This window comes from Tachysurus vachellii, chromosome 4 (assembly GCF_030014155.1).
Source record: "Tachysurus vachellii isolate PV-2020 chromosome 4, HZAU_Pvac_v1, whole genome shotgun sequence".
NCBI lineage: Eukaryota > Metazoa > Chordata > Actinopteri > Siluriformes > Bagridae > Tachysurus > Tachysurus vachellii.
The window spans coordinates 25,700,429-25,728,139 of NC_083463.1; the positions used below are offsets into that span (position 1 = coordinate 25,700,429).

Sequence of the window (27,711 nt, forward strand, 5' to 3'; positions counted from 1 at the left end):
ATGTCCCAGTGTTGGTTTGTGCAGTGTATTAAGGTGTAATAGGGGGCAAATACATAACCGTGAGAGGCCTTGGAAGTGCATAGAATAGAATAAAATGGCAGATATGGTGGGTATGTGGGAGGTGCCTCTCAGCGATGGGATATACCAGATTGAATTTGAGCATGGAACCACTACAGGGAAGCGGGTTGTTTATATCAATGGAAAGGTGAGCTCAAGTGGTTATTATATGATGTTTTGATTTACAGATAATGTAGTTAATTTGCATTACTGTACCTATTCAAAACATGCTGTAACTGTTTTGTTTTAAAGGAGGTCCTCAGAAGGGACTGGATGTTCAAACTAGTGGGCAAGGAAACATTTCCTGTAGGACATACAGGCGCAAAAGCTACTATAAATATCGAAGCACTTACCGGCTTTACTTATGAGTACACTCTGGAAATCAATGGAAAGAGCCTCCAGACTTTTATAGACAACTGGGCTAAGATATCCAAGACTTGGCTGCTGAAGCTTGATGGTGCTGACTGCAGGATTGTTCTGGGTATGAGAGAAAATCATTGCACACAGAGAATTCATTAAGGATAAAATAACTAGTAACTACTGTAATCGTTTATGCTACATGTTATCTTCAAATGAATCTTTTTTAAACCTTTGTGCACAATTTTCTACACTTCGTTTGCTTACTTACTTACTTAGTTTTCAGACAAGCATTCAGAGAGATCTAGATGTTTTGTAGCATGTATAATTACAGGATTACAGTCATAGGCATGCTCCTTTGCCAAATGTTGCAAGACTCCTACATGTCCTCATGTGCTCTGTTTTCTAATGTGCTGTTTAAATCATTCTGCTTTCTATAACTTATCAGAGAAAGATACCATGGATGTATGGTGCAATGGCCAAAAGGTGGAAACCACGGTAAGTTACTCTTTAAATCATGCTTTGAGTGACTCTGCTTTGCATAAAAAGATCTCATGCATCATTATTATCGCTTATCATGTTTAAGACCAAGCTGCTGTAGATAATCAGAATGTAATTAATACAAGTCCACATTTATTTGCAAGGATAATCATGTGTGCGGTGCTTTAATTGCTGTTGCATTAGAAACATTAATCATAAAATCTCTGCATTTGTATTTGGATTTATGTACAGGGGGAGTTTACAGATGACAGTACTGAGACTCATTTTGTAGTGGGGAACCATGATTGTTGCATAAAAGCAACTGGCAGTGAGAAGAAAAGAAACGGAGTAATGCACATGCTGCTTGTGGACGGGACGAAGGTCATGTGATGAGGAAGTACCTGTTTCACTATTGACTACTTCAGTCTCAGGTGGAAAATCTGCAGAGTGATTACTTCCTTGTTCACTTTTGAAACAAATGTTATTAAAATACGATTAACAAAATGTTTGAATAAGCTATAAATCATCTAGAACAATAACAGTTTACGAAATTTCAGCCAAAGAAATGATTGTGATTAGTGATTTCACTTAATTAAATTCACTTCATTTAGTAAAGATGGCATTGTTTATTTTATTTTTTGAGTTATTTTTATAGACACATTTATAGAAATAGGTATGGATTCCAGGAAATTTGCCAAATTGAATTTAAATGTACTTATTTGCTCATTGCAAGAATGCCTTTTCATGCACAAAATAAATTGAAATGAGTTTTCAGTATTGAGTGCATTGGAACACACATTGCATTTACTGATTATGCCCCGTGCCATTTTAAGTCCTATCTGTGTGTGTTATATGTAGTTAAACACATCATGTTGTGACCAGATTAAACACTGTGTGCTGGGCACTGATACCGTTTTGTTGCTATGTGGCTTATGTGTTGGGGCGAGACCACATGGATGGCAGCTGCCACTCTTAAAATAAGCTTTGCAGCCCCAATTCTAACCACAAATCTTGTGTCCAAGAGTTATTTTTTTTTACTCTAAAGGAGTTCATGCAGTTTTAATGAATCTTATCCTACTCATGTTTATATGGCATTAGGCAATTTAGTCTAATGCCTCGGATAACTATAGAATGACTATTAAAGCCATGTTTTTTAACATTATAATGCACTAAGAAACAAATCAGATATTATGCAAAAACAAAGATGGACTTATAGAATAACTAGATAATTAGATGATACCTTTGATTTAAGTGAATGAGAAGCAGTGAGTTATACAGTGATTATGTAAAAAAGCTTAAAAGAAAAAAAATATATTTAATTCATTCATTGTTCCATCTTTAGTAACCCCTATAAAGTGGGCAGGATAGCAGTGAACCTAGAGTCTATTCCAGGAACACTGAAAATGAGGTGGGAATTATATAATAAATGGGTGTAAATCTCAGTGTAATACTGGCACACATTTACACCTGGGGCAAATATTTTACTAGGATGTTTTTGGTAGTTAAAAGAAAACCTATACAGACAGTGAAGTGAACCTGGCTCAGGATCAAACCTGGGAGTCTCTAACTAACCCTAGTTATCTTTATCTGATACCTGGACACACAGGTGCTACGGTCTGCGCTGGATACGCGCAGCCAGAGCAGTAAAAAAAAACCTGCACTGCACGGACAAGCCCATTTCTCCAGTACACTGCGCAGGTTTGTTGCAGCCAGGATCGTGACCAACGCTCAGCAGCCGCGACTCGAAGCTTTCCAGTAGGAAATGTCCCAAGGAGCGAGCACGCGCAATGGTGTGTGAGAGGATACGGACGGGACGGAGAGCGGCGCGTTCACGTCTTTGCTCGTGAAGCAGAAAACAATACAGGGAGACAAGCGACCGGAACAGAACATAACATCACGATTTATGTTCGTCTATGTCTGCAAGCTCGTGATGTTGGTGGAGAAAATAGTTCGGCCGTTTTTCTTTGGCAACGCGCGCTGAAGTGAGTCGATACACTACAGCGGGCTAACGCGCTGAGTCGATACACTACAGCGGGCTAACGCGCTGAGTCGATACACTACAACGGGCTAACGCGCTGAGCCGATACACTACAGCGGGTTAGCGCGCTGAGCCGATACACTACAGAGGGCTAACAGCGCTGAGCCGATACACTACAGCGGGCTAACGCGCTGAGTCGATACACTACAACGGGCTAACGCGCTGAGCCGATACACTACAGAGGGCTAACAGCGCTGAGCCGATACACTACAGAGGGCTAACGCACAGAGTCGATACACTACAGAGGGCTAACGCACAGAGTCGATACACTACAGAGGGCTAACAGCGCTGAGCCGATACACTACAGAGGGCTAACGCACAGAGTCGATACACTACAGAGGGCTAACAGCACTAGCAGATCAACTAGCTAACCGGCGCTCTCTTTCGGAGTTGCGTTAATTTGTTTGACTATTTTTTTCTCGTTTAAACAAGGCAGCCAGTGGCCTTAAAGCAATGACAAGAATCGGGCCCAGTCATGAGCACTTTATTCTGCAAAAAGTGACCGTTTTTTAAGGGCCTGTTCTTGTCTTTCTTCTTTTTAACCTGGCTAGCTACATAGCCTTTAGCCAGTTATGACAAACACTTGGTGATTTCAGTAGGTTGTGTTTATACGCTGAGTTTGTGGTGTGATTTCTGTGTTTCTTTACTCCGGAGGCGGAGGGAGGATATGGGGAAGCTGCCCCGAGCTGCCCCTCTCTGTTTGCCCCTTCAGCCCGGATCTCACCTCAGGACAACTCTCAGGACCTGCTGTTTGGGAACATCATTATTACACAGTGGTTCGGTTAGTGTTGGACCGGTCATCGGATAAAGCTCAACATTTACAGGACAAATAAACATTAATCAAGTGGCTGTATAATTGTGTTGTGATTGTTCAGAGCTCGGACACACTGAAGGTTGTTGTTTCTCTGACGATGGTCTAGTTTGCGGTCGAAGTCAAACGGAGTCACGTTTATATCATCAGTAACACAGACTGTCGAGTAGCTTTTCATTCCCAAAATGAACTATCAACAGCATCTCGCCAATTCTGCGGCGATCAGAGCCGAGATCCAGCGCTTCGAATCCGTCCATCCGAACATCTACTCCATCTATGAGCTTCTGGAGCGTGTGGACGAGCCTCTGCTGCAGAACCAGATCCGGGAGCATGTCATTGCCATCGAAGGTAAGACCGACTGAAACTCAGACTCCATGGCATTTCCATGATCATTTATACTTCCACGACTCCCCACAATGTCCCATCCAACTTTGTCCAATTTCAGACAGGTTGTCTGTAAGGACATATATACGTTTAATGTCCTTACAGAAAAAGTTCTCATTGACTTAAACCAAACTGGACAGATCTTGAGTGCTGCTTACACCTTGTTCACTTTACATCTTCATTCAACACTAAATGGATTTTTTTTTTTTGCTCTTAAACATTACACCATTCAGCAGGTGTTGCACTGCATCCCTTAGTAGCCACCTGTATGGGCAGAATTTCAGACTTGCATGTGCATTATTACATCATCACATTATCTCAGACACAAGTACTATTATGGACAGGATAAAATTTCAGGACAAGCATCAAATGTCTGTTAAGATGATGTCTGTACAGGGTCTTTGTATCCCAGAGCTTTACAGTGTAAGCATGTTTACACCGTTTCAACACCTCTGCATACTGCATACCCATCATTTTAATACAAACCTTTTTTTGTGTGCAGGTTGTGCTTAATGATTATTATTAGGTCACATGACCGTAACATGTTTGTAGGCTGTGCTTATTTTAGGTACTCAATAACCGTACGTAAGCCTTGCTTCTCTGACAAGTCCTTTGAAACATCTTCTATATTTTTGTAGTACTGCGTTTTTTAAACATTTGGCTTCTTTTATTGTTGTCTCTTTACACCGAAGAAACAGCACCTAACCACGGGATCTAATGGAGCATAGAATATATTATCTGTGGTCATTTTATGGACAAGAAGAGTAGAGCATAATCTTACCAGAAAGGTCAGCGCATAGTCCATGAACATTACTGACCTGATGGATTCGTACATTAATGAAATCACAGAGATTCTGCAGTAAACAATATGCTGCTGAATTATTTTATTCTTTTTAAAACTGGAATTCTAAATATTAATTACCAGCTATTAGAGAGGTGTAGATTGTTAGACCTTATACGAAGGTTTAGTCTGAATGTGGTAACTTTGGTGAGTGGGGATTGAATCCTGCTCAGGCATGTAGAAGAATCAGTCTGTCAACCTGTAAAATCATTCCACAAAGTGCCCTGTGCTAGGCTAGCGTCTGTCCGTCTCCTTAAAGGGCTAATTAGAATGTGCATCTTCTTACGTCCTGTTTGTTTGGTCTTGAATACAAGTGAAAGTAACAGTCATCCACTCAGTAGAAAGGAACTGCTTTGTTGGGTCGACTTTTGCCTTTGACACACGTATTACTTTGTGCCATTTTTTCCTCACAGCATTCCTTAGATTTGAGTCCAAATCAGTGCAGGATTTCTTGTATCTTCTTGTTTCTTTTAAGACATTTTGCCAGCCTCTGGGCTTGACAGATGGCAAATCCCGGCTGAAAACTGATACAGGACACGCCTCTTGATCTTTCACTCGTGAGAACTCGAGGCTGTCTAATGGAAAGACTTGGAACGGAAGATGGTCAGCAAGAGGATAGAGAGAGAGACAGAGAGAGATGTGTGAAGAAAGAAAGCAGACTGTGAGCGAGAGCTAGAAGTAGATGAAGAATGACTAAGAGAAATATCTGTCAATTTTCTGGAAGGATGAACGAAATTGTAAGTGACAAGCAGAGGAGGGAAAAGGGAAATGGAGGTTGAGTTAGAAATGAGAGGGAAAGCAAAAAGGACAGGAGAAATGCAATTATGTAATTGGTTGAGTTGATTGCTGCTGATCGCAGTATCGTAGAAATGCTTTTAAATCACTGGTTATATAGCTTATATGCATGGGTGCGTATAGCAGTTATGTAACCGTGTACAATGCCGTTGTCCTGGGATGGTCTTGTTAGGAGTTTGTGTGTCTTGCGCAGTGCACTCATTGTTTCTTTATGAATCGCTCCCTCTTTGTGGTCATCTTTGTTCAGAAGGTCACTGAGGCAACTCTCACCACAGCAAGTCATTTTAAAACATACACATGACACATGCACAGCGCTTCTGTGAACTTTTCGTTACCGCCCTGTCTTTTGTAAAGGGCATTTCTTAGCATCCTTGTGCAGCAAATCAGGCCCAGCTATCATTTTCCATGCCTTAAACGTAGTGGCCACATGATCAGATTTCCTAGTGGAAATGGGGAAAAAAATAAACCCAAAAGCAACATAAATTTTCTCTCTTGGGTTAGCTGAGGCTTGATGGTAATTACAGAGACCAGTAGATCAGTACACGGCCTGCATCCCAGGGTGTACCACATGGTCCAACATGGTCCTCTTTTGCCCTTTATCTCTTTCAGTGAGCCCAGAGAGGAAGGGGTATGTTTGCAGTGGCAAGATAATTTTAGCGCCACCTGCTCCACTGCACTCGCATCCCAATCATTTCAACACACGTCTTTCCTCACTGAATTGTTTTGTTTTCCATGGCTGAATGATGCAAAAAATTCCTATTGGAACAAAATTAGCTTTCATTTGCAATGCTACCATTTCACATTTCCCATAGGTGATTAAACTGGCAAGAAAAGGGAACTGATTCCTCATGCAGAATGACAGCAGATCCTCAAATTGTGATACCAGACGCATGTCATGCGTTGACGGCTGTTCAAATGATGTCATGGCATGCCAAAGTGACCCTGATGTTCCCTGAATCAGCACAAGCATCATGCAGATGGTCCCACCCAGTCTGCCTGAAGGGTACCGTTAATGAGCAGCAGCCAGCAGCCGTCTTGTACACTTCGTTAAGAGCATCTGGACAACAGAGCGTAACGTCACCCTTCCTGTAGTGACAAGCTTGTGTTTGCCATCATACCCCCCCTGTCCTTTACTCTCTGCACTCTGCTTTGTCAATCCTCTGCATTTGCAAATGTTGTTCACCATAAAGCTTTTAGTCATTCATTCTGGTGAAGCTGGAGGGTGTGTTTTTGTATTGGTGCAGGACAGAGCACACTAATAGTGCTGCAGCAGGGATGCCTTATATATGTTTAAGTTTAATTAGAAATCCCACAAGATGTTTCAGGAAGACCACAGGAGAAAAGGAACTGTGCACGTGGGGGGTTATATGTCCGAGAAACAGTGATGTCAAGTCTGCGGTCAGGGTGAATAAGGGATAATAAGGTTGCATTAATGGTCGCAAAACAATATGTTCGATTTGTTCCTGCTTAAACTCCTGCTTCTATATTTATAGAACAATGCTGTTGAATTTTACATTCTGATTCATATCACAGGTTTATATAAATTAGGGAAATAGAAACAACTGTGTCACAGTTATCCAGGCAGCCAATCAAGTTGCAGCAGCACAATGCATATCATCATGCAAATACAGTTACAGTACAAGGGCAAAAGAACAGTGCAGGTGAAGATTGAAAATTTTGGGTTTTTCTTCAGATGTTCAGGTTTGGTGAGGCCGTGACCACTGTAGCATCAGATTCCTGTTCCTGACTGACAGGGAGTTCAGCTGTTGAAGCCAGCCTCAAGATTTGACATGTGCGCTCTGTGATTCTTTTCTGCTCACAACGGTTATAAAGAAGTGTTTTCTTTTCTGTTGGCTAAAACCAGGATGGCCCTTCTACTCTGTCCTCTCTCATCAACAAGGCTCAATTTCTGATCATAGAACTGCCACTCAGAGCGTTTATTTGTGTAAACTGTGAAGGCTTTTGTGCATTAGCAGCAATATTTGAAATACTGTACCTGTTAGTCACCAACTATAAAGCCATGATCAGATTCTGAGATCCCATTTTCCCTATTTTGGTGCTTGATGTTTGTGAACATTAAGTGAAGGTCTTGACAGTAAAATGTATTAAGCTGATTGTATACGTTGCTTTATTTCCACACTAGGTGTTCAGGTGTTTCTAAAAAAAAAAGTGGATGGTGAGTGTATTTTTCTATCTTTATATACATATGGGTGTAAATAAGAGTGAGAAAAAGGGATATATAAATATAGAAAATGACTTGTTGGACATTTAAAAATGCAGGTCTGTATTGGAGAATATTGTTAGAGGCTTCAATACAAGGAGATAGATATCGCTTTACTGAATGCATGTACCTTTTCAAATCAAATTTAAAAGGAAAGAATGAATGGTTGCTGAAGACCGATGTTCTGGTGTTTTCTTCTGTCTTCATCACTTGTCTTTCCTTCCCCCTCTCTCCTCTCTCTCTCTCTCTCTTCTCCCCCCCCCCCTCTCTCCTCTCTCTCTCTCTCTCTCTCTCTCTCTCTCTCTCTCTCTCTTCTCTCCCCCCCTCTCTCTCCTCTCTCTCTCTCTCTCTCTCTCTCTCTCTCTCTCTCTCTTCTCTCCCCCTCCCTCTCTCCTCTCTCTCTCTCTCTCTCTCTCTCTCTCTCTCTCTCTCTCTACTCTCTCTCTCTCTCTCTCTCTCTCTCCTCTCTCTCTCTCTCTCTCTCTCTCCTCTCTCTCTCTCTCTCCTCTCTCTCTCTCTCTCTCTCTCTCTCTCTCTCTCTCTCTCTCGTCTCTCCCCCCCTCTCTCTCCTCTCTCTCTCTCTCTCTCTCTCTCTCTCTCTCTATCTCTATCTCTCTCTCTTCTCTCTCTCTCCTTCCTCTCTCTCCTCTCTCTCTCCCCTCTCTCTCTCTCCTCTCTCTCTCTCTCTCCCCTCTCTCTCTCTCTCTCTCTCTCTCTTCTCTCCCCCCCTCTCTCTCCTCTCTCTCTCTCTCTCTCTCTCTCTCTCTCTCTCTCTCTCTCTCTTCTCTCTCTCTCTTCTCCCCCCCCCCTCTCTCCTCTCTCTCTCTCTCTCTCTCTCTCTCTCTCTCTCTCTCTCTCTCTCTCTCTCTCTCTGCTGGATGTTTTGAGTGTGGGTGGTGAGAGACCATGAGTTCTCAGGCTGAACTGAATAGAGATTTGTTCTTTCCCAGTTCGAGGGAAAACAGAAATGAAATGACACACATTTTGCACACCATTTTGATTTTTTCCATCTTTTACTCAAGATCAGTCTCGACTAACAGGTGGAATGCGTGAAGGGTGAATATAAAATTTTCTCCCAGCTTGATCCTTTACCAGTTTCCACTCACTAGCTAGTTAAACCACATCACACAAGCTTTACCAACCACAAGGCCACGCTCTGAATATTGCAGAGCAGGACACACCTGAACAGGAGTCCAAGAGTCCGTGTTCTCTCTGTTTTTCGTCAGTCACAGTGACACTGGCCAATCACAGGTATCGCTTTCCACAGTGTGTAACGCCTCCATGTGTGGTCGTCTGGCTTCACACATCTTGGGCAAAGCACTTGTTAGACTTCACTCTCCGTGGTTGATTGCTCTTGTGAGGTAGAGGAGCCCTAACGTGTGGGTGGTGGAAATGAGGTGGAAACAAGTTTAGTGGAAAAATTGGGGTACATCCTATATAATAATAAGATAGCTCTGTATACACATACATGAGTTCACAAACACCTGTGATTGGTTAATATCACTGATTGACAGGGGAGAGAGTATGTGACCCCTCCCACACAAAGCACATGGCCAGTTTCATCTAAAATCCTATTTTCAACTCTCCAGCTCATGTTGACAGAGTGAACGCAGTTCTATGGTGTTACTACTGACCAACTTAACCTTCTGTAATACTACTGTGAGGCTCGCCCTTGGCATGTGAATTTCTCATATATTCTTAACTAGTGTTTGCCATTTCCAAGCAGGTTTGACTGGGAGCTTTTAGCTGGCCATGATGCAGCACTGTGTGCTCTGTTTCTCCAGCCAAATGGAGTTTAAAGATGGAACTGAGAAACACTCAGCTTTGGGGCTCTTGATGTGACCTTGTTCCCAGCAGCAATTTAACACCCCTGGGAGGTGTAAGGCATAAAAACGTGCCTTATTTGAGGAGCAGCAGCAAGTGGCATAATTGAAGGCACCATCCTGATGGGAATGGGGGAGGATCCACTTGTCACTTCAGCCCCTGGGGTATATAAACCTTTGCCAGAAGGGAAGATCCATAATTTACATTTCTTACACAATACCTGTGAATATCCTTTGCCACATGCACCATGCTTGTCTCTTTATTTTTTTTTTAATAATATAATGTTACTTAAACAAATTGCATGTTTTATTGTATTAATTGTAGAGGTTCAGTAAAATCTCTGTCAGTGGAATAAACTTTCTGTGGCTGTTTAGTGACTAGGACTAAAGACCTCTTCACCAGTGCCCTTATCTATTTAAAAGTTCCCCTGTCTTGTGTGATTTCTCTTCATGTTGTGCTAACCTCCCCCTGACAAGGCTAACTCAAGGTTAACTCAAAGGTATTATTAGCTGCTGACCAGTTAGACTAGCATGAGGATATAATTTTGTTCCGTTAAATGCTAAGTGATGTGAATGTAAATGAGGTTTTTTAGGTCAATACAGCTTTAAAGATTTTGAAGCTTTGTGGCCTGTCGTTTACTCTTCTGCTGGGTCTCCCTGAGGAAATGGCACTTCTGATCTGTGGGATGTGGTGATGTCATGCCTCTCAACACAGTCCCTTGTTGTGACATTGACTTGCTGGGTTGCTTGTCTGACTCCTGCTGCGTGTCACGACAGTAGATCCTTTTGAGAGATATCACTGTGTTTTGTTTGATACCACAGCCGGACATGTTATGAGGAACCTGCACATATGCCTGTAGTTCTTCCTTTTGTATACTTTATTATTCCTATTTCAGTCGGTAAACATGCTTACGTTATTTAAGGTTTGGCTTTGAAATGATTTGCAGTGTCGGGGTAGCTGTAGACTGACACTACTACACTCCTAGCCATCCCCTGTGACTCTAATTTACAGCATTGCAGTGGGGGAAGGTGACTCCTCTTGGGGCCTGTGGGTGGAGCTTAGAGAAATTTAGCTGCGTTTGAGAAAATCTAGGGAAGCTGGAGCACACCAGCTGTGGCATGCAGCTGCAGCAGGCGTTCCTGATACTTTACTTTAAGCAGGACGCAGGAGTCAGACTCTGATTTAAACAATAGCCAAGCTTTGATTCAGGACTCGTGAAGACAAGAATAGCCTGAGTGCAGGAGTCTTCCTGCTGTTGGCCATGATGCATCCCCCCACAATGTCCCCAAGGACTCAGGTAGCTGATGTCACTTCCTGCGCATCGATCACTAGCCGCAGCATTCCCGATGCCGCCGGTTTGTTAGGAGCTGTCTGGAGGACTGCAGGCACTCTTATGTGTCTGCGGCAGCATCAGTCGTAATCAATAAGTTGCTTGTCAAAAGCATTTATATAAGTTTCGAGACAGGAAGGAACAGAGGGGGCAGGGGGTAGGGGGGTAGTGACGGTTGGGTCTATCATTAGGTCTACTTTCAATGCAACAAGCTTATACAGCTCCTGAGATGTATTCAATCAAATTCAGTATGGATTTGTATGTTGTTTATTGGAAAACTCAATGATTTCACCCCATAGTCCTTTGATTAGATATAATATGAAATTCCTCCTAGTGAGACGTATCACGGAATGAGCCACACCTTAGAGGTGGACTACAGAAAGAAATTTGACTACTGGTCAGCTGCTTTTTTCCCCTCTTGCATTTTTTTTTGAAGTTGGAATTTCCCCTCAGCATTCAGTTTCATGTTGGAAACAAAGGAAATACATATGTTTTACATTTGAATCTAATTCGATGGGAGAAAAGATCTAGTCAGTGGATCTATTTTTGGTCTAGGATTGCACAGTATCGTAAAGTCTCTGCCATAAAACCCTTCAGTAATTCTAATGTTCTTTATCGTGTCTTTTTGAGCTTGACTGGGAGAAAAGAACAGCACTCTGCCCGTGCTTCATGAGACCTTAATGTAGTATTCACTCAAATGCAGTCATGGTTTCCATGGAAGCTGTATGGGGAAGTTCATTTCAGCTGTAAATAATTGCACCATGAAATAATGGGAACAACGAGCATGATACCTGCACATCATCTCAGACTAGAAGTGCCAGTCACTCCTCTGTATTTTGCAATTTTGATTAGAATAGATCGGACAGCAGGGTGAGCGCAGAAGATTCTGCTCATGAATTTCCAATAGCCCGATCAATTTCAAACCCTGATGGACGACAAGCCCAAACAACCACTGATGTGTCTAAAGCCTGTGTGTCTATCCATACGTTTTTGGGTTAATTATTACAATAGCTTTAGCTTACAATAGTGTGTGAGAGAAGCTGAATTGCTATTCAGAGTGAATGTGTTGCATCAATAGGAGGCACTCTTCCCATCTGCCAGCGTTTGGGGGGAATCAATGGCGCTTTCCTTGTGACAGGTCACCATCTGTCGGCTCCTGCTCCTGCCCCCAATCCTTGTGTTAACGCTGTAATTAATGTATGCTACTGCAACTCATACGTCTGGTGACTGTACAGCCCATTTGCAGCGACCCAGTTCTGAGAACAGCTGGATCAATTATCCGATAAGCCTCACCATTTCTCCTTTTACTGCTTGGCTAATAGTAGGGAATGTTTGCAGTTTCCTGTTGAACGCTGATTTAGAAGACAAGCTTGTTTTGTGTACAACAGAAGTATTTGATTAAAATTTCTGAAGGTCCATTTGCATAAAATACTTTCCAGATAGGCAGCGAGGTTGCCTGAAAAGCGACAACACTTACCTTTTAATACGCATGCAGTAGTGATTAGGGATTGATAACTACCGATGAGAGAAAACTGAGTTGCTTTAACTTGTATATCTCACTGAACTGAAACCTGGAAGTTTCACAGTTTGCTCTTTCTGCATGTTTTCTTAGTGATCCTCTGTTCAGTTATGAAGAACTAACTTCCATAAATGCATGTGATTGGTTAAGCTGTAACAAGCTCGGCTACAGACGCATAGAAGAGTGTAGAGTTATTAAATCACAGGAGTTATTGTTTTCTTCTGCTGCAGTTATTCATTTCAGTTCATTCAAGTAGTTTTCTGGATCTTAGTCTGGACTGCAGTTAGCAAGTTGAAGAGCCCAGGTATAAAACACCATCTCGCTGTTCCACAGCACCAGGACTAAATGTAAAAGGGAAGTAGGAAAGTACGTGTGCCTTTGTTTTCCTATTTTTTTCTTTTTTTTTTGGTGATCATTATAAAACTTATGCACAGACTGCACAGCACTATTGTTTTGACAGCTGACCGGAGTTTCTTGACCTGGAACTTCTATTTAAGTCATTTAAGAGTGGACAGGATGCCACAAAACCATACAAGCGCGCACACACACACACACACACACACACGCACACACACACTGAGCCACACACTGGGGAGCAGGTGGACTAGGGTTACTATGGCAGTAATGCAAGGTTGTCTGCATTAAGCTAATTAACCCCTGTGGACAATGCTGGCGGGTGGCTGCAGTGATTCTGGGGCATCTCTACCAACTGGGAACCAGTTCTAATGCCACATCATGTCTTTACATGAACGTTTTTTTTTATTAATTCTCCCTTTCAGCTTGTGTTGGAGGAATTAAGGTGAGGCTCACAGACAGCCTTGCTTATGTGGAGTGGAGGACTTGGCATTTACAAGAGATACTCAAAAGATACTCTGATCACACCTCTTAGCCAACAAATTAAACAGACGATATTTACACATTGTAATAAATCTTCCATCTCACAGGTTGTATGACTGTGTGATGAAACAACATGATCATAACGTTTCACCAGAATGTCAGCAGTGAAACATTTGGTAGAAAACAGACCAGTGAACAAATTACTTTACAGCTACTGTTTGCAGGACGTTTGTTTTATATGAAAACAACAGTTCTGAAGAAACACAGCTAGTCCTTCTTGTTACTGGTTTGTATATTCTTTAACATGAAAGGAAGAACATCTCTTTCAGACATTTGACCTTACTGTGATCAAATCAGAAGTGATAATTCCACATTTGACCGCTTGTTTAGGCACATGCCTAGAAGGACCAGTGGGAAAACATAATAGTGCTATATAACATGAGCTGGTCTGAAACAATCCTGAGATCGTATTCACACTCAGTGTTGTGTCAGACGGAATTATATACATACGTGTCATACAGCGATTCGGGTAGATTAACTGCATTCAAACTACAGCCTCATAAGAGTTTCAAGAAATGGGTATCAAAATAAAGCATGTCTGTGGTGTGATTAGGAGGAAAGCTCATCAATGGTAGCTGATTGAGGTAAGGTACTTTATACAATACATTTAAACAAATCATTTAAACAAATGATTACTAGTAAATGAAGAGTACAGTGTAAAAAAATGAAAGGGTTGCACTTAAGTGAGATGCCTTGATTATTGGTACGTGACACGTATAAATTCCACATAGTCTAAAAGAGGCAGAATGAGGAAGTTCTGTATCATCGTTGTGAAGTTGTTTAGCTAGAACTCATAATGGAAAGCTGGTGCTTGTGTGTTTTGTTACAAACTCCTGTCTCCATGCGTCATTATGCCTCAGTCTGTAACTTGTATTTATTACACCATGCGTTAGGTCGACTGCTATAGGCTTGTGTGTTATAGCAATTAAATTGTCCCTATATGATTTTTACACTGCCATAATATCCAGTGACATTTACTCCTATTATATATATGATACGATATTAAAAGACCTTCCAGCTTGTATCCATTTTCTCTCTTTAACAGCATGAAATGAAATCTGTGTAGAATCTGTGTATGTTCAGCTTTGGCTAACATTCAACAAATATATGTGTGCCATTGGCTCATGCCTGATGTGTGACCTCCTGCAAGCAAAATGCACACGTTTTAGATTAACAGCTAGAGTTATAGTTATTAGTGATGCGCCGATTTATCGGCCGATATTGGCTAAAAATAGCTTGATTGGCGAACCCCAAAAGCGGCGATCAAAAAAGCCGATCACGTGACGTAAATTACTCGCGCGACTTTTTCACACGTGCATGCATGCCGCACAGGTAAACAACAGCAGAGCGGAGCTTACCAGTGGCAACATGAGTTCTCCCGTCTGGAAGTTTTTCAAAGTGTCCGATAAAGACTAAAGTTAGCCGTTTGCAATGTATGTCGTGATGAAATCCCTCGAGGTGGAAGCAAGCAACGACATTTTAATACCACTAACATGATTAGGCATCTTAGAACACGCCATACAACTGAATATGCCGAGTATGAGAAACTAAACCAGCCGAAGCCAACAACATCCCCATCCCTCAACCAGCCGACTGTGAGTGATGCATTTAAACTAGTAGTGATGTGAGTGTGAGTGATGCCTTTTATGATTGAGACATGAAGGATTTTGTACTCTGTATTAGTAGGCCAAGGCCCAGCATGTTTTGGTTTGAAACATTTTGTGGCCAATTGTTTAATATTAATATATTAAATATTTTATTTACATTTTATTTACATTTTACAAGTAGCCTGGGCCTGTGTAACCTCATACCATCCCACGTTCATCTAGTTGGTAACTATCTGCTTGGCCTCCTTGTTTCTCTGCCTTGTTATTTAGAAAGGATGGCATTGGCTTACAGTAGCTTTCATTATTTTATTTTTTGGATCTGATGTAGTTGGTTCTACATCAGACTACATCAGACGTTCATCATAATAACAGAAAAAAAACACTTGCCATAGTTTTGTCCTTTGTGGCAGTAGCCAGTTTTGGTGTAACAAGTTTTACATTTTGCTGCCAATTATAAAATGTAATCAGTGTATTAAGAGGCTACATCCCATTAAGCTGATCTGATGTGTGTTGGTCTGCCTGACCCCTCATTGTTTGGAATAATTTTAAGTTACTCTGCCTTATTTTGGAAAGATGGCCTAGAGTAGCCTTAAGTTCTCATTTTCTAAAATAAAAACTTGGTGGTTCTTCAAAATCTTGGCTGTAGCATAATTCTACAGTTTTTTTCTCAATACAGTTAATTCAGAGTTAATTTCATTTCTAAAAATGGTGCAAACTCTGCTAGATTATAGATAAAAGTTTCCCATTCCCCTGCCATTCTGTGATCGGCAGTGATCGGCAATTGGTAGAGCACGATCTTGGTGATCGTTAATCGGCCCCAAAAATGCTGATCGGAGCATCTCTAATAGTTATATAGATATAGCATCTAAAGTTGTGCGGGATACTGAGAGGATTCACCTCGTACTCAGTAACTGTAAAATTAACTCAATAAAAGTTTTTCTGCTTTCACGGTGCTTCAATAATATTCAGGACGTCAGAGGATATTTTTGTCCTCATTGATAACTTTTAAAAAAAAAAAAAAAAAAAAAAAAAAAAAAAAAAAGACTCAGATTAAGTAGGGCATTTTATGTAACACTAAATGTATTGATGTTAACCATACTAATACAGTTTCTGTGTATTTATTGTTCTGTTCTGTGTAAGTATTGTCCTGTACTCAGCTCACACTGGTGTGTATTAAAACCTTGTAGTCCTGGGCACTGCTGTATATTTGCACCATAATCCTGAAGCTGTATAGAGACAAATACCCTGACTCAACTTGGAAAGACATTTCCTCCAAGGCATTATGTATAATTCAACCTTGAACTCAACTATAATTGAATAATAACCAACTTTTTTTTGCAGCTCTGATCACTGACAGGACGACATAAAGCCTGACACTGTTCGTTTGCATCAACACAGATGGCTGTAATCAGATCACTGGTAAACAAAATCAATGCTTTTAATTAATTACAGTCCCAAAAAAACAAGAAATCCAGCTGTCTTCCTATTTTTTTTTTTTTTATGTTTTTTTATTTGCATTAAATTGTCTTCTCAAGAACTGAGCCACTGTTTTATCCACCATGTCACGTACTGTGCTTGTGACAGATCTACAGACTGTGGTTAAAGTAGGAAAGCTACAGGCCAAAATCCATCATGTGGGAGGCAAGCAAAACCAGGCAATGAGAAGACTGAACCCAGCATAATCCCAGTTACTTGAGCCCTTGGGACAGTCATTTTAAACTATACAGGAGTGTGTATCCAGCTGGCTGCTGTCTGAGCCAGTGATTTTATTCGAATCTGTCCAGAGCGCTAGTGACTCACTTTTGCAGCAGAGGGGTCGTCTGGCCTAGAGACGCAGGATGACATCATGTTTCTGTTCCGGTCTTAGTCATCCAGTTGTGTGAAAATATGCGTGGTGCATCAGTCTTTTATGGAAAGCACATCTCTCTCACTGGCACATCTAATCTGTCATGCTGTTAGATTTAGCCCACAATCACACCTGTCCATCAAACAGTTATCCTGCATTTCATCTTACTGTAGCGAGGCACTAGACATGCAGACAAGTGAGAGAGCTGCTTTCTGAATAATACACAGTGTGATGAGAGCACGACATCCTGGGTATGAGGAATGCAGGCTGCTGCATTAGAACCGTTTTACAGCCTTTTCTATGGTCATGAGTGATGCACATTTCACACCAATTCATGTTTTTTGTCACCACTCAGTAAAGGTCCAATTTTCTCAAATTCGTAACACCTTCATTTTGACCTCAGTGTTTCACTCCTCCTGCCCTATGTGTCTTCTGACTCAGCATTTTTGCTGCAACAGCGTTAGCCACTCGTCCTGACTGTGTTCAGTCCGAGAAAAACTGGAAGGAAGAAAAGAGAGGAAGTGTATTTTTTTTTTTAAATCTATACTACAGAAACAGCGGTTGGATTTTTGGAGGTCTTTGTTTGTTCCCCTGAGCTTTGTTGTTAGGGAACTGAATGGACTCACAGCTGGCTTTGTGTGTGTGCGCGTGCACGTGTGAAGAATAAGAGCCGGGCTGTGGTCTGGCATATGAAGCTCTTCCTCTTTCTCCGGCCTGCTTTGTCTCTCATTCTCTTTCTGTGAAATGGAAGGCTGTCTGCCTAGTTCACATCGTGGCCTCACTTTGAACAGAAGAGGGGGAAGAGGCTAGTTGGGTGCTTCAGACAGAGAGGAGGAATAAAAGGGAGGGAAGAAGTGGTGTAAAAAAGAGAACACTGTTGCTTGTAGAGAGCCATCTTGAGATTTGAGAGCTGGTTAGAATGGAGTGTAGAGCACACAAATCCACTTTTGTGGCCTAAAATACTGCATGCAATTGAATTATGCTTAAAATTGCAGCTGGCTTGGTGCCCTCTTGGGGAAAGTGGGTTAGTGGTGGGAATGTGCACACACAGACCCTCAATTCTTCTCAAGCTGCACAGTGATGCCCTGACATTTCTTTTTTACACTGCGTGTGTGTGTGTGTGCGTTTATATACGTGATGTGATGCAGCCTGAGGCAAAGTGAGTTAATGTTACTAAAAGTTACCAAAAAGTGGATTACTTTCCTGTAACAGCACATCCTATAGTGTTTTATTCCTTTTATAATGCAGCAGAGTGCTGTACAGTGGCTCTGAACCTTTTTCCTTTATTTCTTCAGGTTCAGTTCGGCTTGCTTTTCACACACAGACCGCTCGCTTGGTTTGAAGCCCTGGATTTCACCTGTGAAACCTGCATTTGTTGCTAAAAAGGAAAAACCAAGAAATACACTTCAGAGCTATTAACTACTTGAATAATCTCTCATCTGGTGATACACCTGGGCAACAAAACACACCTTTTAGTTACATGCCCCAGTACTGTTCATGTGTGGGTTTGAACAAAAGGTGTATACAGTGATACCTCGAGATACGAGTTTAATTCGTTCCGTGACCTTGCTTGTATCTCAAATTGCTCGTATCTCAAAGCAATTTTCCCCATTTAAATTAATTGAAATCCCATTAATCCGTTCCAGCTCGTAAAAATGTTGTTTGTGTCTTGAATATGAAAAATGTACAGTACCTGTATTTCATTCATTCATTCATTCATCTTCTACCGCTTATCCGAACTACCTCGGGTCACGGGGAGCCTGTGCCTATCTCAGGCGTCATCGGGCATCAAGGCAGGATACACCCTGGACGGAGTGCCAACCCATCGCAGGGCACACACACTCTCTCATTCACTCACGCAATCACACACTAGGGACAATTTTCCAGAGATGCCAATCAACCTACCATGCATGTCTTTGGACCGGGGAGGAAACCGGAGTACCTGGAGGAAACCCCCGAGGCACGGGGAGAACATGCAAACTCCACACACACAAGGTGGAGGCGGGAATCGAACCCTGGAGGTGTGAGGCGAACGTGCTAACCACTAAGCCACCGTGCCCCCAGTACCTGTATTTATAAATGACAAATATTGTATAAAAACATACAGTAATAAAAGAGAATGTTAACAAAAATAAACTGGTTTTACTTTACGGAAGATGCACACAGAGGTTGAGGGAGGAGTAAACAGGCGGAGGAGTTAGGAGGAATTACACTTTCACTTTCGTTCACTTACTCGCACTCTTAATGCTACTTTACACTTAAATGGAACTTAACTAAACTTCATTTAGAGCGGGGAGAGCAGCAACTAGAAAATAGAATAGACCCCCGTATAACAGAACCATTAATCATGCATAGAGTTAAAAATAGGAAAGGAAAATAATAAATGGATAAATAAATAATTAAATAATTAGAGAGAGGGAGAGAGAGCGAAAAAAATATGTGGAGATTTATGACGTAAACTGGTACAAGGAACACAGGTTCCGGCATGGTGGAGTCAGGGTTGGAGGAGGGAGTGCAAAGTGCTAGAAAGCGGCTCTGCGAATGGGAATTTAAATGGTCGGGTAATATGGATGTCGTAACCGGATTGGTGCGCGTCGTGGACAGCTGATTAACAGCTGATGCATGCTTGACGACGTGGCCTGCCAGAACTAACCGATGCTTGATTTCTCTTAACTGAACTTAATTGCTACAATTTCTGTTTTTTTTACATTAATTTTGCTTAATTTTCTCTTCACTTGTTTTTGCCTTTTTTGTCACTCTTTCCTCACTAACATCTGCCGGTCGTTTTAATAAAAACCTGTCCGGTCGGCATATCGGATGCGGTGTAGTCGCACAAGTTCAAATTTTTTTAACGGTTCCAACGCTCAAAACGGATCCGAAAATTACAGATCTGCAGATGGTCGACACCTCACGCAGCGCCTTTGCGACTCTCCATAGGAAATGAATGACTTCCTGTTTATCGGCCGTCGTTTGTCGTGTGCAGTGGAAAGGCGTCTTTAACCGAGTGAGACGCGGGAAGCTGAGGCGGGGGAAACAGAGCACACGTGGTTGTTGGGGATCTTTGTTTCGGCGGCGGCAGCTCGGTTGCTCGTGTCTCAAAAATTTGCTCATATCTCAAGCCAAAAATATGGTCGAATCACAGCTCGTATCTCAAAAAGTTTGTATGTCAAAGCACTCGTATCTCGAGGTATCACTGTATATACATATAAATATCAGGAAATCATATTCATCTTTTGATCTCAAACTCTAATTTCTTCAGCGAATAGCAGAAGCAGAAGTGACGACATTGCTGTTCTCTTTTTTGAAGCAGACTATACGGTCCCTCGTGGTATTTTTTTGGATTATTTGTCATTTTTCAAAATAATCTCAGTTTTTCTGCAGATTTCTGCATCACAGATTTTGAACCTGCAGCAAACTCAAGCATGTTTGGCCACAACGATCACAAAGAAACTCTGAAATCCTAGAAGGACTGAATATAGGTCCGATGGATCATTTTAGAGAAAACATCTCTATAGTGGGATTTCATTAAATATCTGAGAGGCTCTGAAGAGTAAAAGATGGCCAAAGAATAAAAAGCCTGTCATATTTGAGATCACATTTTCATATAGGTATGTTATGGATTTGCGGTGTTCAGAAAAAATGAATTAAATTCAGTGATCTTTCTATGAGCGACATGCTTTTTTGTAACACTTGACAAAGTTGCTTATTTGTTGTTTCACAAACAAAACCCCCACTTATTATATTTAATAACTTTCAGACTGCCATCTACATCAGCGTTAATTTTAACAGTTTAGATTTTACTTTTTGTGGGCCAAGTTGTTCATTTAATGCCAAAATGTTCCTTTCCCTTCTGTTCTTTTGTTTAATTTCTTTTTTTCTTGTTCAGTTAAAGAGTAAAGTGTTTGGTGTCATTTATACTAAATCAAAAATCAAATGAACGGTTGCAGACTATAAACTTGTGTAAGGTTATACATGTTGAACATATATCGCTAGAGTTTATTTCACATTAATCAACACCAAAACAGTCTCAAATCGGTTCGAGAGCGTGTGCGATGGTGAAAGGGGGCGGGGCTTCCAGCAGCTGAGCAACTGTACAAAATTATTTCAGATGCTTCTGTCTATTCTTGAGCCTGTTTACATATTTTTCAGTGACGGCTCCTTTTAACATTCTTAAAACCTCTATATATTGAACTGTGAGCTCCTACACAAAATATAACCTAACCGGAGTAAATCGCTGGACATTACAGCAGTGAGAAATTGGGTGGAAATGATTAAGTTGTTTTAACACACATGACTTGTGTATATTCAGTCATCCATGACATTAATACTACCTGCCTGAAATGGTGTAGGTCCTTCTCATGCTGCCAAAACAGCCCTGTTCCTTTGAGGTATGGACTTTACAAGGTGAAGGTGATCCGGGGAATGTGGAGGCCATGTCAACACCCTGGACTGTTTGTCATGTTCCTCAAACTGTTCCTGAACGAATTTTGCAGAGTGTCAGTGAACATCATCCTGCTGAAAGAGACCACTGACATTAGTGAACACTGTTGCCATGAAGGAGTGAACTTGGTCTGCAACAATGTTTAGGTAGCTGCTACGTGTCAAAGTAACATCCACATGAATGTCAGGACCCAAAGTTTCCCAGCCGAACATTACCCAGAACATCACACTACCTCCACTGGCTTGCCTTCTTCCCATAGTGCATCCTAGTGCCAGCTCTTCCCCAGGAAAGTGACGCTCACACACCCGGCCGTCCACATGATGTAAAAGAAAACGTGATACATCAGACCAGGCCACCTTCTTCCATTGCTCCATGCTCCAGATCTGATGCTCACCTGCTCATTGTAGATGTTTTTGGTGGTGTACAGGAGTCAGCATGGTCACTCTGACCAGTTTAACCTACACAGCTTCATGCACAGCAAACTACGATGCACTGTGTGTTCTGACACCTTACTATCATAGTCAGCATGAACTTTTTCAGCAGTTTGTGCTACAGCAGCTCTTCTGTAGGTTCGGATCAGACGGGCTAGTCTTCACTCCCCACATGCATCAGTGAGCCTTGGGTGACCATAACCCTGTCTCTGGGTCACTGGTTGTTCTTCCTTGAGCCACTTTTGGTAGTTACTAACCACTGCACAATGTAAACATCACACAAGACCTGCTGTGTTGGAGACGCGCTGACTCGGTCGTCTAGTGTTCACTATTCAGCCCTTAGATCTTTTGAAAACTTTGAAAACTGACTGTTCTTGAATAACAGATCCCACCCCATTATAGGTGCCATTGTAATGACATAATCATTGTTATTTACCTCTCAATGGTTTTAATGTTATGGCTGATTGGTGTACGTTTACACACATGTTCTGTGTTTTGTTCAGCTTCTACTACGTCAGTTAGGACAGCAACCTGACACTTAGCCTACAAGCCACAGCCTAAGCACACAGCATCAGTGTCATGGTGATCATGTGTTTGTGTTTTTCACTGAGCTGCAGTGTGTGTGTGTGTGTGTCTGTGTGTGCTCCGTTAACCTGGAGGCCCTAATCAGCCTGCAACTCTGTTCCCAAACATGGATCCCCAGCTCTGTCGAGTGTGTGTGTGTGTGTTCTCTTATTCACATATGCTACTGAGGTTTCTGTTAGTTTTCATGAAAATAAACTTGAACGTAAGCGCCGGTCTCGTCTGAGCTGGCAGGCTTGGTCTCTAGATAAGGATGATGGAAACTGGTGACTTTTTTGAATAAATAATGATGATGTGGGTGCGTTCCAGGTTCTCCATGACTTCCTTGGCTGCCTGTGTTTTGATTAACTCACACTGAACATTCACGGTAACTGATAGCAGCAGACAACATGAAACCTAAAACGTGAAGAAACCTAAAACCTTTCCTCAGACTCTTAAACATAACATGGTTTAGAAAACCCGAGGCTCAGATGTGATGCTTAATTGGGATGTGAGAACTCATATCCACAGAGTCAACTAATCTGTCAATGAATACATTAACATACATTAACACAGACTTAGGATACCATCAAAACTCTCATTTTGTATAAATATACACAAAAACTAAACAGGGAAAATAAGAGCTAGTTTAAGTTTATCAGGAAGAGGTTGGTCTTTACCTGTCGTTTAAAGACAGCCAGTGACTCAGATGTTCAGACATTTAGGGGAAGTTCTTTCCACCTCTTCGATGGCAGATCAGAAAGAGTCTTGCTGTATATCTGCTTCTTCCCCTGAGAGATGGTGGGAGCAGTCGAGTAGTGCTGTAGATCTGATGGAGCGACGTGCAGTGTGATGAGTGATAAGAGCTTTGGGGTAAGAGGGTCTTGGTCCATTTTTGGCTTTGTAGGCAAGCATCAGTGTTTTGAATACCGGAAGCCAGTGGAGGGATCGCAGCAGTGGGGTGGTGTGTGAGTTTCTTGTGGCTCACGCCAATGTATGATCTTGATGTACACGCCAATATGTCCATTAGTGTTTATTCATTCATTCATTCATCTACCGCTTATCCGAACTACCTCGGGTCACGGGGAGCCTGTGCCTATCTCAGGCGTCATTGGGCATCAAGGCAGGATACACCCTGGACGGAGTGCCAACCCATCGCAGGGCACACACACACTCTCATTCACTCACGCAATCACACCCTAGGGACAATTTTCCGAGATGCCAATCAACCTACTATGCATGTCTTTGGACCGGGGGATGAAACCGGAGTACCCGGAGGAAACCCCCGAGGCACGGGGAGAACATGCAAACTCCACACACACAAGGTGGAGGCGGGAATCGAACCCCGACAATGGAGGTGTGAGGCGAACGTGCTAACCACTAAGCCACCATGCCCCCCCTATCAGTGTTTAGATGTTAAAAAAAGTGTTTTAAAGTGAGCAACACTTAAATACATTGAGTTAGAGTTGTCAGTGCACTATGATGTGGTAATGATGATTCAGGATTAATCCAAATATTTAAGATGAAGGTGGATCTGCTTTATTCACTGTAGTAGTAGTAATAGCCTTTATTGACTGCCACAGACAGGCTGTAAAATATCTGTCTTTGTAAGTCGGACATTTCAACATATTTGTTATTAGAAACGGCTCAAAACTCTTTTTTCTGATACTGATCTGGTTTTTAATCTATTATTTTTTTTTTATTAAAATGCGTCACTCTAAAGTTGATCGTCGTCATGCTACATCAGGAAATACACCGCCTTAAACATGACTTAGACAAAACTATACATTAAAGTGTACATTCCAGAATCTTTGGTGTTCTCAGTCCTAAATTTTCTTTGTTAAATGAATGAATAAGGAAAAAAATTAATGTCAAAATGTCAAAAGGTGGATTTATTTTAGTGGAAGGTGGAAATTTTTACCTCCTTGTGTCATGCAACCCATTTTAAACTCATTTCAAACTCATTGCTGTGATCTGAATCTGTGTGATCGTTCCTGACGCCTCCTTGTCCTGGTTTCAGATTCACTCCATTCTATCAAACCCTGGTGCGTTTGTGTTCATCTCACACTGTCACAGACATGCTTGGAAAACACAACAGGAGTGCATGAGTTTTGTTTAACTCCTCTTGTGTATTTTCTTTTCCTCATATCCTCTTCTATGTCCCACAACCTTCCTCTCACGGTGTGGCATGGAAACGAATGATATCGTCACCAGCTAAAAGTCACATGCAGGTTACATTACTCCCTGATAAACCTGAGTACGAGTTGAATTCATGTTCTTACTTGTTTTTTCTCCAAGTCAGTCCTTTTCCTTTTAAATACACACGATAGACAGATTTATAAAAAATACCTATGCACCTTGGTCTGTAGTAACGGCTTGTCAATCTTTTGTGTATACTGTGTATGTGGAAGAATGACGATAAAGCTGAGTTGTGTTAAAGAAGCTGGATACATTGCATGTGAACGTGTTACAAAATTTGACAGGATTCCTTTCTTTCTTTCTCTCTCTCTTTCTCTCTCTCACTCTCACTCTCTCTCACTCTCTCTTTCTCTCTCTCACTCTCTCTCTCCAAAATCCATTCAAGTGTTCTCCATCCTGATAGTGACACTGGATATAAAACCAGTGCCATCTTTATTTACACAGACCAATACTAAAGCTGAGGTGTGTCTTTGAGAGCGGACACTTTTCTGTCCTGTGCAGTACGATATTCATGTTGGCTAACAGTTTCCAATCAGTAAGTAGCTCTGTATGAAAAACATAAAGCAGCATTGTTTCAGTGCTTGATTTAAGTCTACAAAAAAGTATATATTTTGATTCATATTTTGAAAAGAAATTAAAAACAAATTTAGCAATGACTTGATTTGCTTCTAGAAGTCAATTTGTAATTATTCCTGAAAAAAGTTAGAAAGTCTCAGAAAATGGGGAGAGAGAGATTTGTGTATATTATATATCATTTTTGATGTTTGCTTGACACACAGCTGTGTTTAGATTGAGATGGTTTGGACATGTACAGAGGAGGAAGATGGTTATATTGGTAGAAGGATGTTGGAGATGGAGCTGCCAGGTAAGAGGTCAAGAGGAAGGACAAAGAGACGTATGGATGTGTTAAATAAGGACATGAAGGTAATTTGTGCGAGGATAGAGTTAGGTGGAAACAGATGATTCGCTGTTGTTTGACACACCGCTGTGTTACAGTGTAAAGTGCTTTCACTTTGTGCGCTTATACAATCACAACATGGACAACACAATGTTAAATAAGACCTAAACAAGTCTAATCTTCTGAGTGGTTTGTTTTGGAAAGCTGAGCCAGTAGTTCACTGTGAGTGTTTAGATACCAGCACTGCCCCCTTCTGGCCACTCTGTGATAAAGCCGAGTGAGAGTGAGTGAGACCATGAAGAAGAGAATCAGAGCAAAATCATTTTCTTCATCTTTATCACTGATGTATTGATCGCAGGTGTTTATTGAAGGTTTTTTTAATTTTTTTAATAAAATTTATTTCCAGAATGCGTCTGTTACGATATATGATATGAAGCGAGCATGAAGCTCTTTATTTATAGCTGTGTCGAGGACACAGTGTCACTGTGCATACAGATGAGATCAGTTCAGCCTTCAAATTGTCACACAATGATGGCCAGTGTTCCCACACGCACTGCTGCATTTTAATCACAGTGAGGCAACAGAGAGCCACAGCGTGTTTAGGCTGATCTCACGCAGATGACTGACACGTCCTATAGATACGCCAGGCATCACAGAGCTTCAAGGCAGTTTGGATTTCACAGTTTGCGCTTCTTTGCTGAAAGAAAAGCTTCGATGCTGTCGGCTTTCGACGCACGATCGAGCCTCTGCTTTGATTTGACGCTGCAGAAAAATTGAGCGCTCTACAAGGTTTCGATTTTCCTGCCTAGCCTAGTTTGTACGAAAATGACGACTAGGTTTAAGATTACGATTATAACGAAGTGGTTTTGTGGTCTAACATCACATGTCTCCTCACTGAAATACACTAACGTATATGTACACAAATAAGGATACCACACAAACTACAGATATTTTCATATGAGGCATTACTAGGACTTAGAGGACATTTCACACACAATGTCAGAGGCCAAACAGAGGTTATTTACAACGTACATGAATAACTAGCTACATTTGATCCCAGTGCAGATTACATTGCTGCTGCTCGTTATCTTTTATCACTGTGACTTATTAATTAATTCAGTTCAGTTTATTTTGTATCGCACTTTTGACAATTCACATTGTCTCAAAGCAGCTTTACAGAAGTATAGAAACAGAATAAAACAAAATAAACATAAATAAAAAGAAATAAATACATACATTAAAAGTTTAAAATGAATTTAAATCAATTAAGACATCATCTATGACTAATTGCAAATATAATAAGTTTTATTTGTCTCTTTAAATGTAAAAAAGAAAAAAAGAGATCTTTTCCAAATGCACACCCCTGTGACCCTCCTTTACAGGATTTGATCAAATCCACTCTTCGTTCCTGATATCCAATCCTTTATATCATGCATTTATAATTAATAATTTTTTTTTGGTGCCGCTATATATTCGTAACAAATCCATGCTGTTTTTATTATTAAAATGTCATAATTGCATGAGAGCTGAAGCAGAACAAGTGCTCAAGAGAATGCACAAGACAGCGCTCATCTGTCTCCCCTCCGTAAGGATAGTGTTAAAGGGGACAGACTAGTCACTCGGGCTAAATCTTCCACTCTCGTACAGGATGTAGTATTTCTCTCAAACGGAATTAGTATTTCTTTAAGTATGTAGGATTTCTAATCGTCTGGTGATTGTGGAATACGTCACTTTGCGCTACAAACGTAAGAGCACTTTACACATGACTAATCACGATGTGTGCAGAGCCACCTGAAGTGAATTATGGAAGTTATGCAGTGCAGGTTCTACACACACACACACGGTTAGATTAAAATATATTACATAGTTTAAATAAAAATATTAGGTTTTTCAGCAAAGTGTGAACTGCTCATCAGTGTATGATGGATGATGTTAAGTTGTACAGCACGTGTCATGGTCAGATAAGTGTTAGGTGAGTCGGACAGGGTGCAGATTCATCGGTACAGTGCCAGCGGGTTAACGTGTTAGCATTTGGGTCACGCGGGCTAGATGGAGTTCATGCTCTGACTTCAGTTCGTTTGTTGTACTGCCTGGTTCCTGCAGCTCCGTCCTGCTCTGCATCACAACACTGTCCTTCTAGCACAAAGACAACCTTCCTGCTGCAATAAACACAA

General features: G+C 41.4%; 2 protein-coding genes across 3 annotated transcripts in view; both read left to right on the forward strand.

Moving 5' to 3' along the window:
• faimb (Fas apoptotic inhibitory molecule b) lies at positions 1-2,623 on the forward strand. Of its 2 annotated transcripts, XM_060868568.1 has the most exons (5): positions 1-205; positions 310-538; positions 863-912; positions 1,147-1,325; positions 2,501-2,623. In XM_060868568.1, the coding sequence occupies exons 1-4, from the start codon at positions 95-97 to the stop codon at positions 1,282-1,284; spliced, it is 528 nt and encodes a 175-aa protein (XP_060724551.1). In that variant the 5' UTR covers positions 1-94; the 3' UTR covers positions 1,285-1,325; positions 2,501-2,623. The 2 variants fall into 2 exon arrangements, with proteins under 2 accessions (XP_060724551.1, XP_060724550.1); XM_060868567.1 differs by lacking the exon at positions 2,501-2,623 and having other exon boundaries at positions 1,147-1,398.
• A 514-nt stretch (positions 2,624-3,137) lies between these two features.
• Positions 3,138-27,711, forward strand: part of agap1 (ArfGAP with GTPase domain, ankyrin repeat and PH domain 1) — a 136,207-nt gene continuing 111,633 nt past the window's right edge. The window contains exon 1 of the mRNA XM_060868566.1: positions 3,138-4,091. Within this exon, the coding sequence (XP_060724549.1) occupies positions 3,929-4,091 (163 nt within the window). The 5' untranslated portion in view covers positions 3,138-3,928. The remainder of the gene's footprint in view (positions 4,092-27,711) is intronic.

Bases quoted from the DNA above. Each gene is read 5' to 3' on its own strand.
- faimb (XM_060868568.1), top strand. From the start codon at position 95: ATGGCAGATATGGTGGGTATGTGGGAGGTGCCTCTCAGCGATGGGATA. The intron at 539-862 runs GTATGAGAGAAA...ATAACTTATCAG, and splicing joins TGACTGCAGGATTGTTCTGG to AGAAAGATACCATGGATGTA. The intron at 913-1,146 runs GTAAGTTACTCT...ATTTATGTACAG, and splicing joins GCCAAAAGGTGGAAACCACG to GGGGAGTTTACAGATGACAG.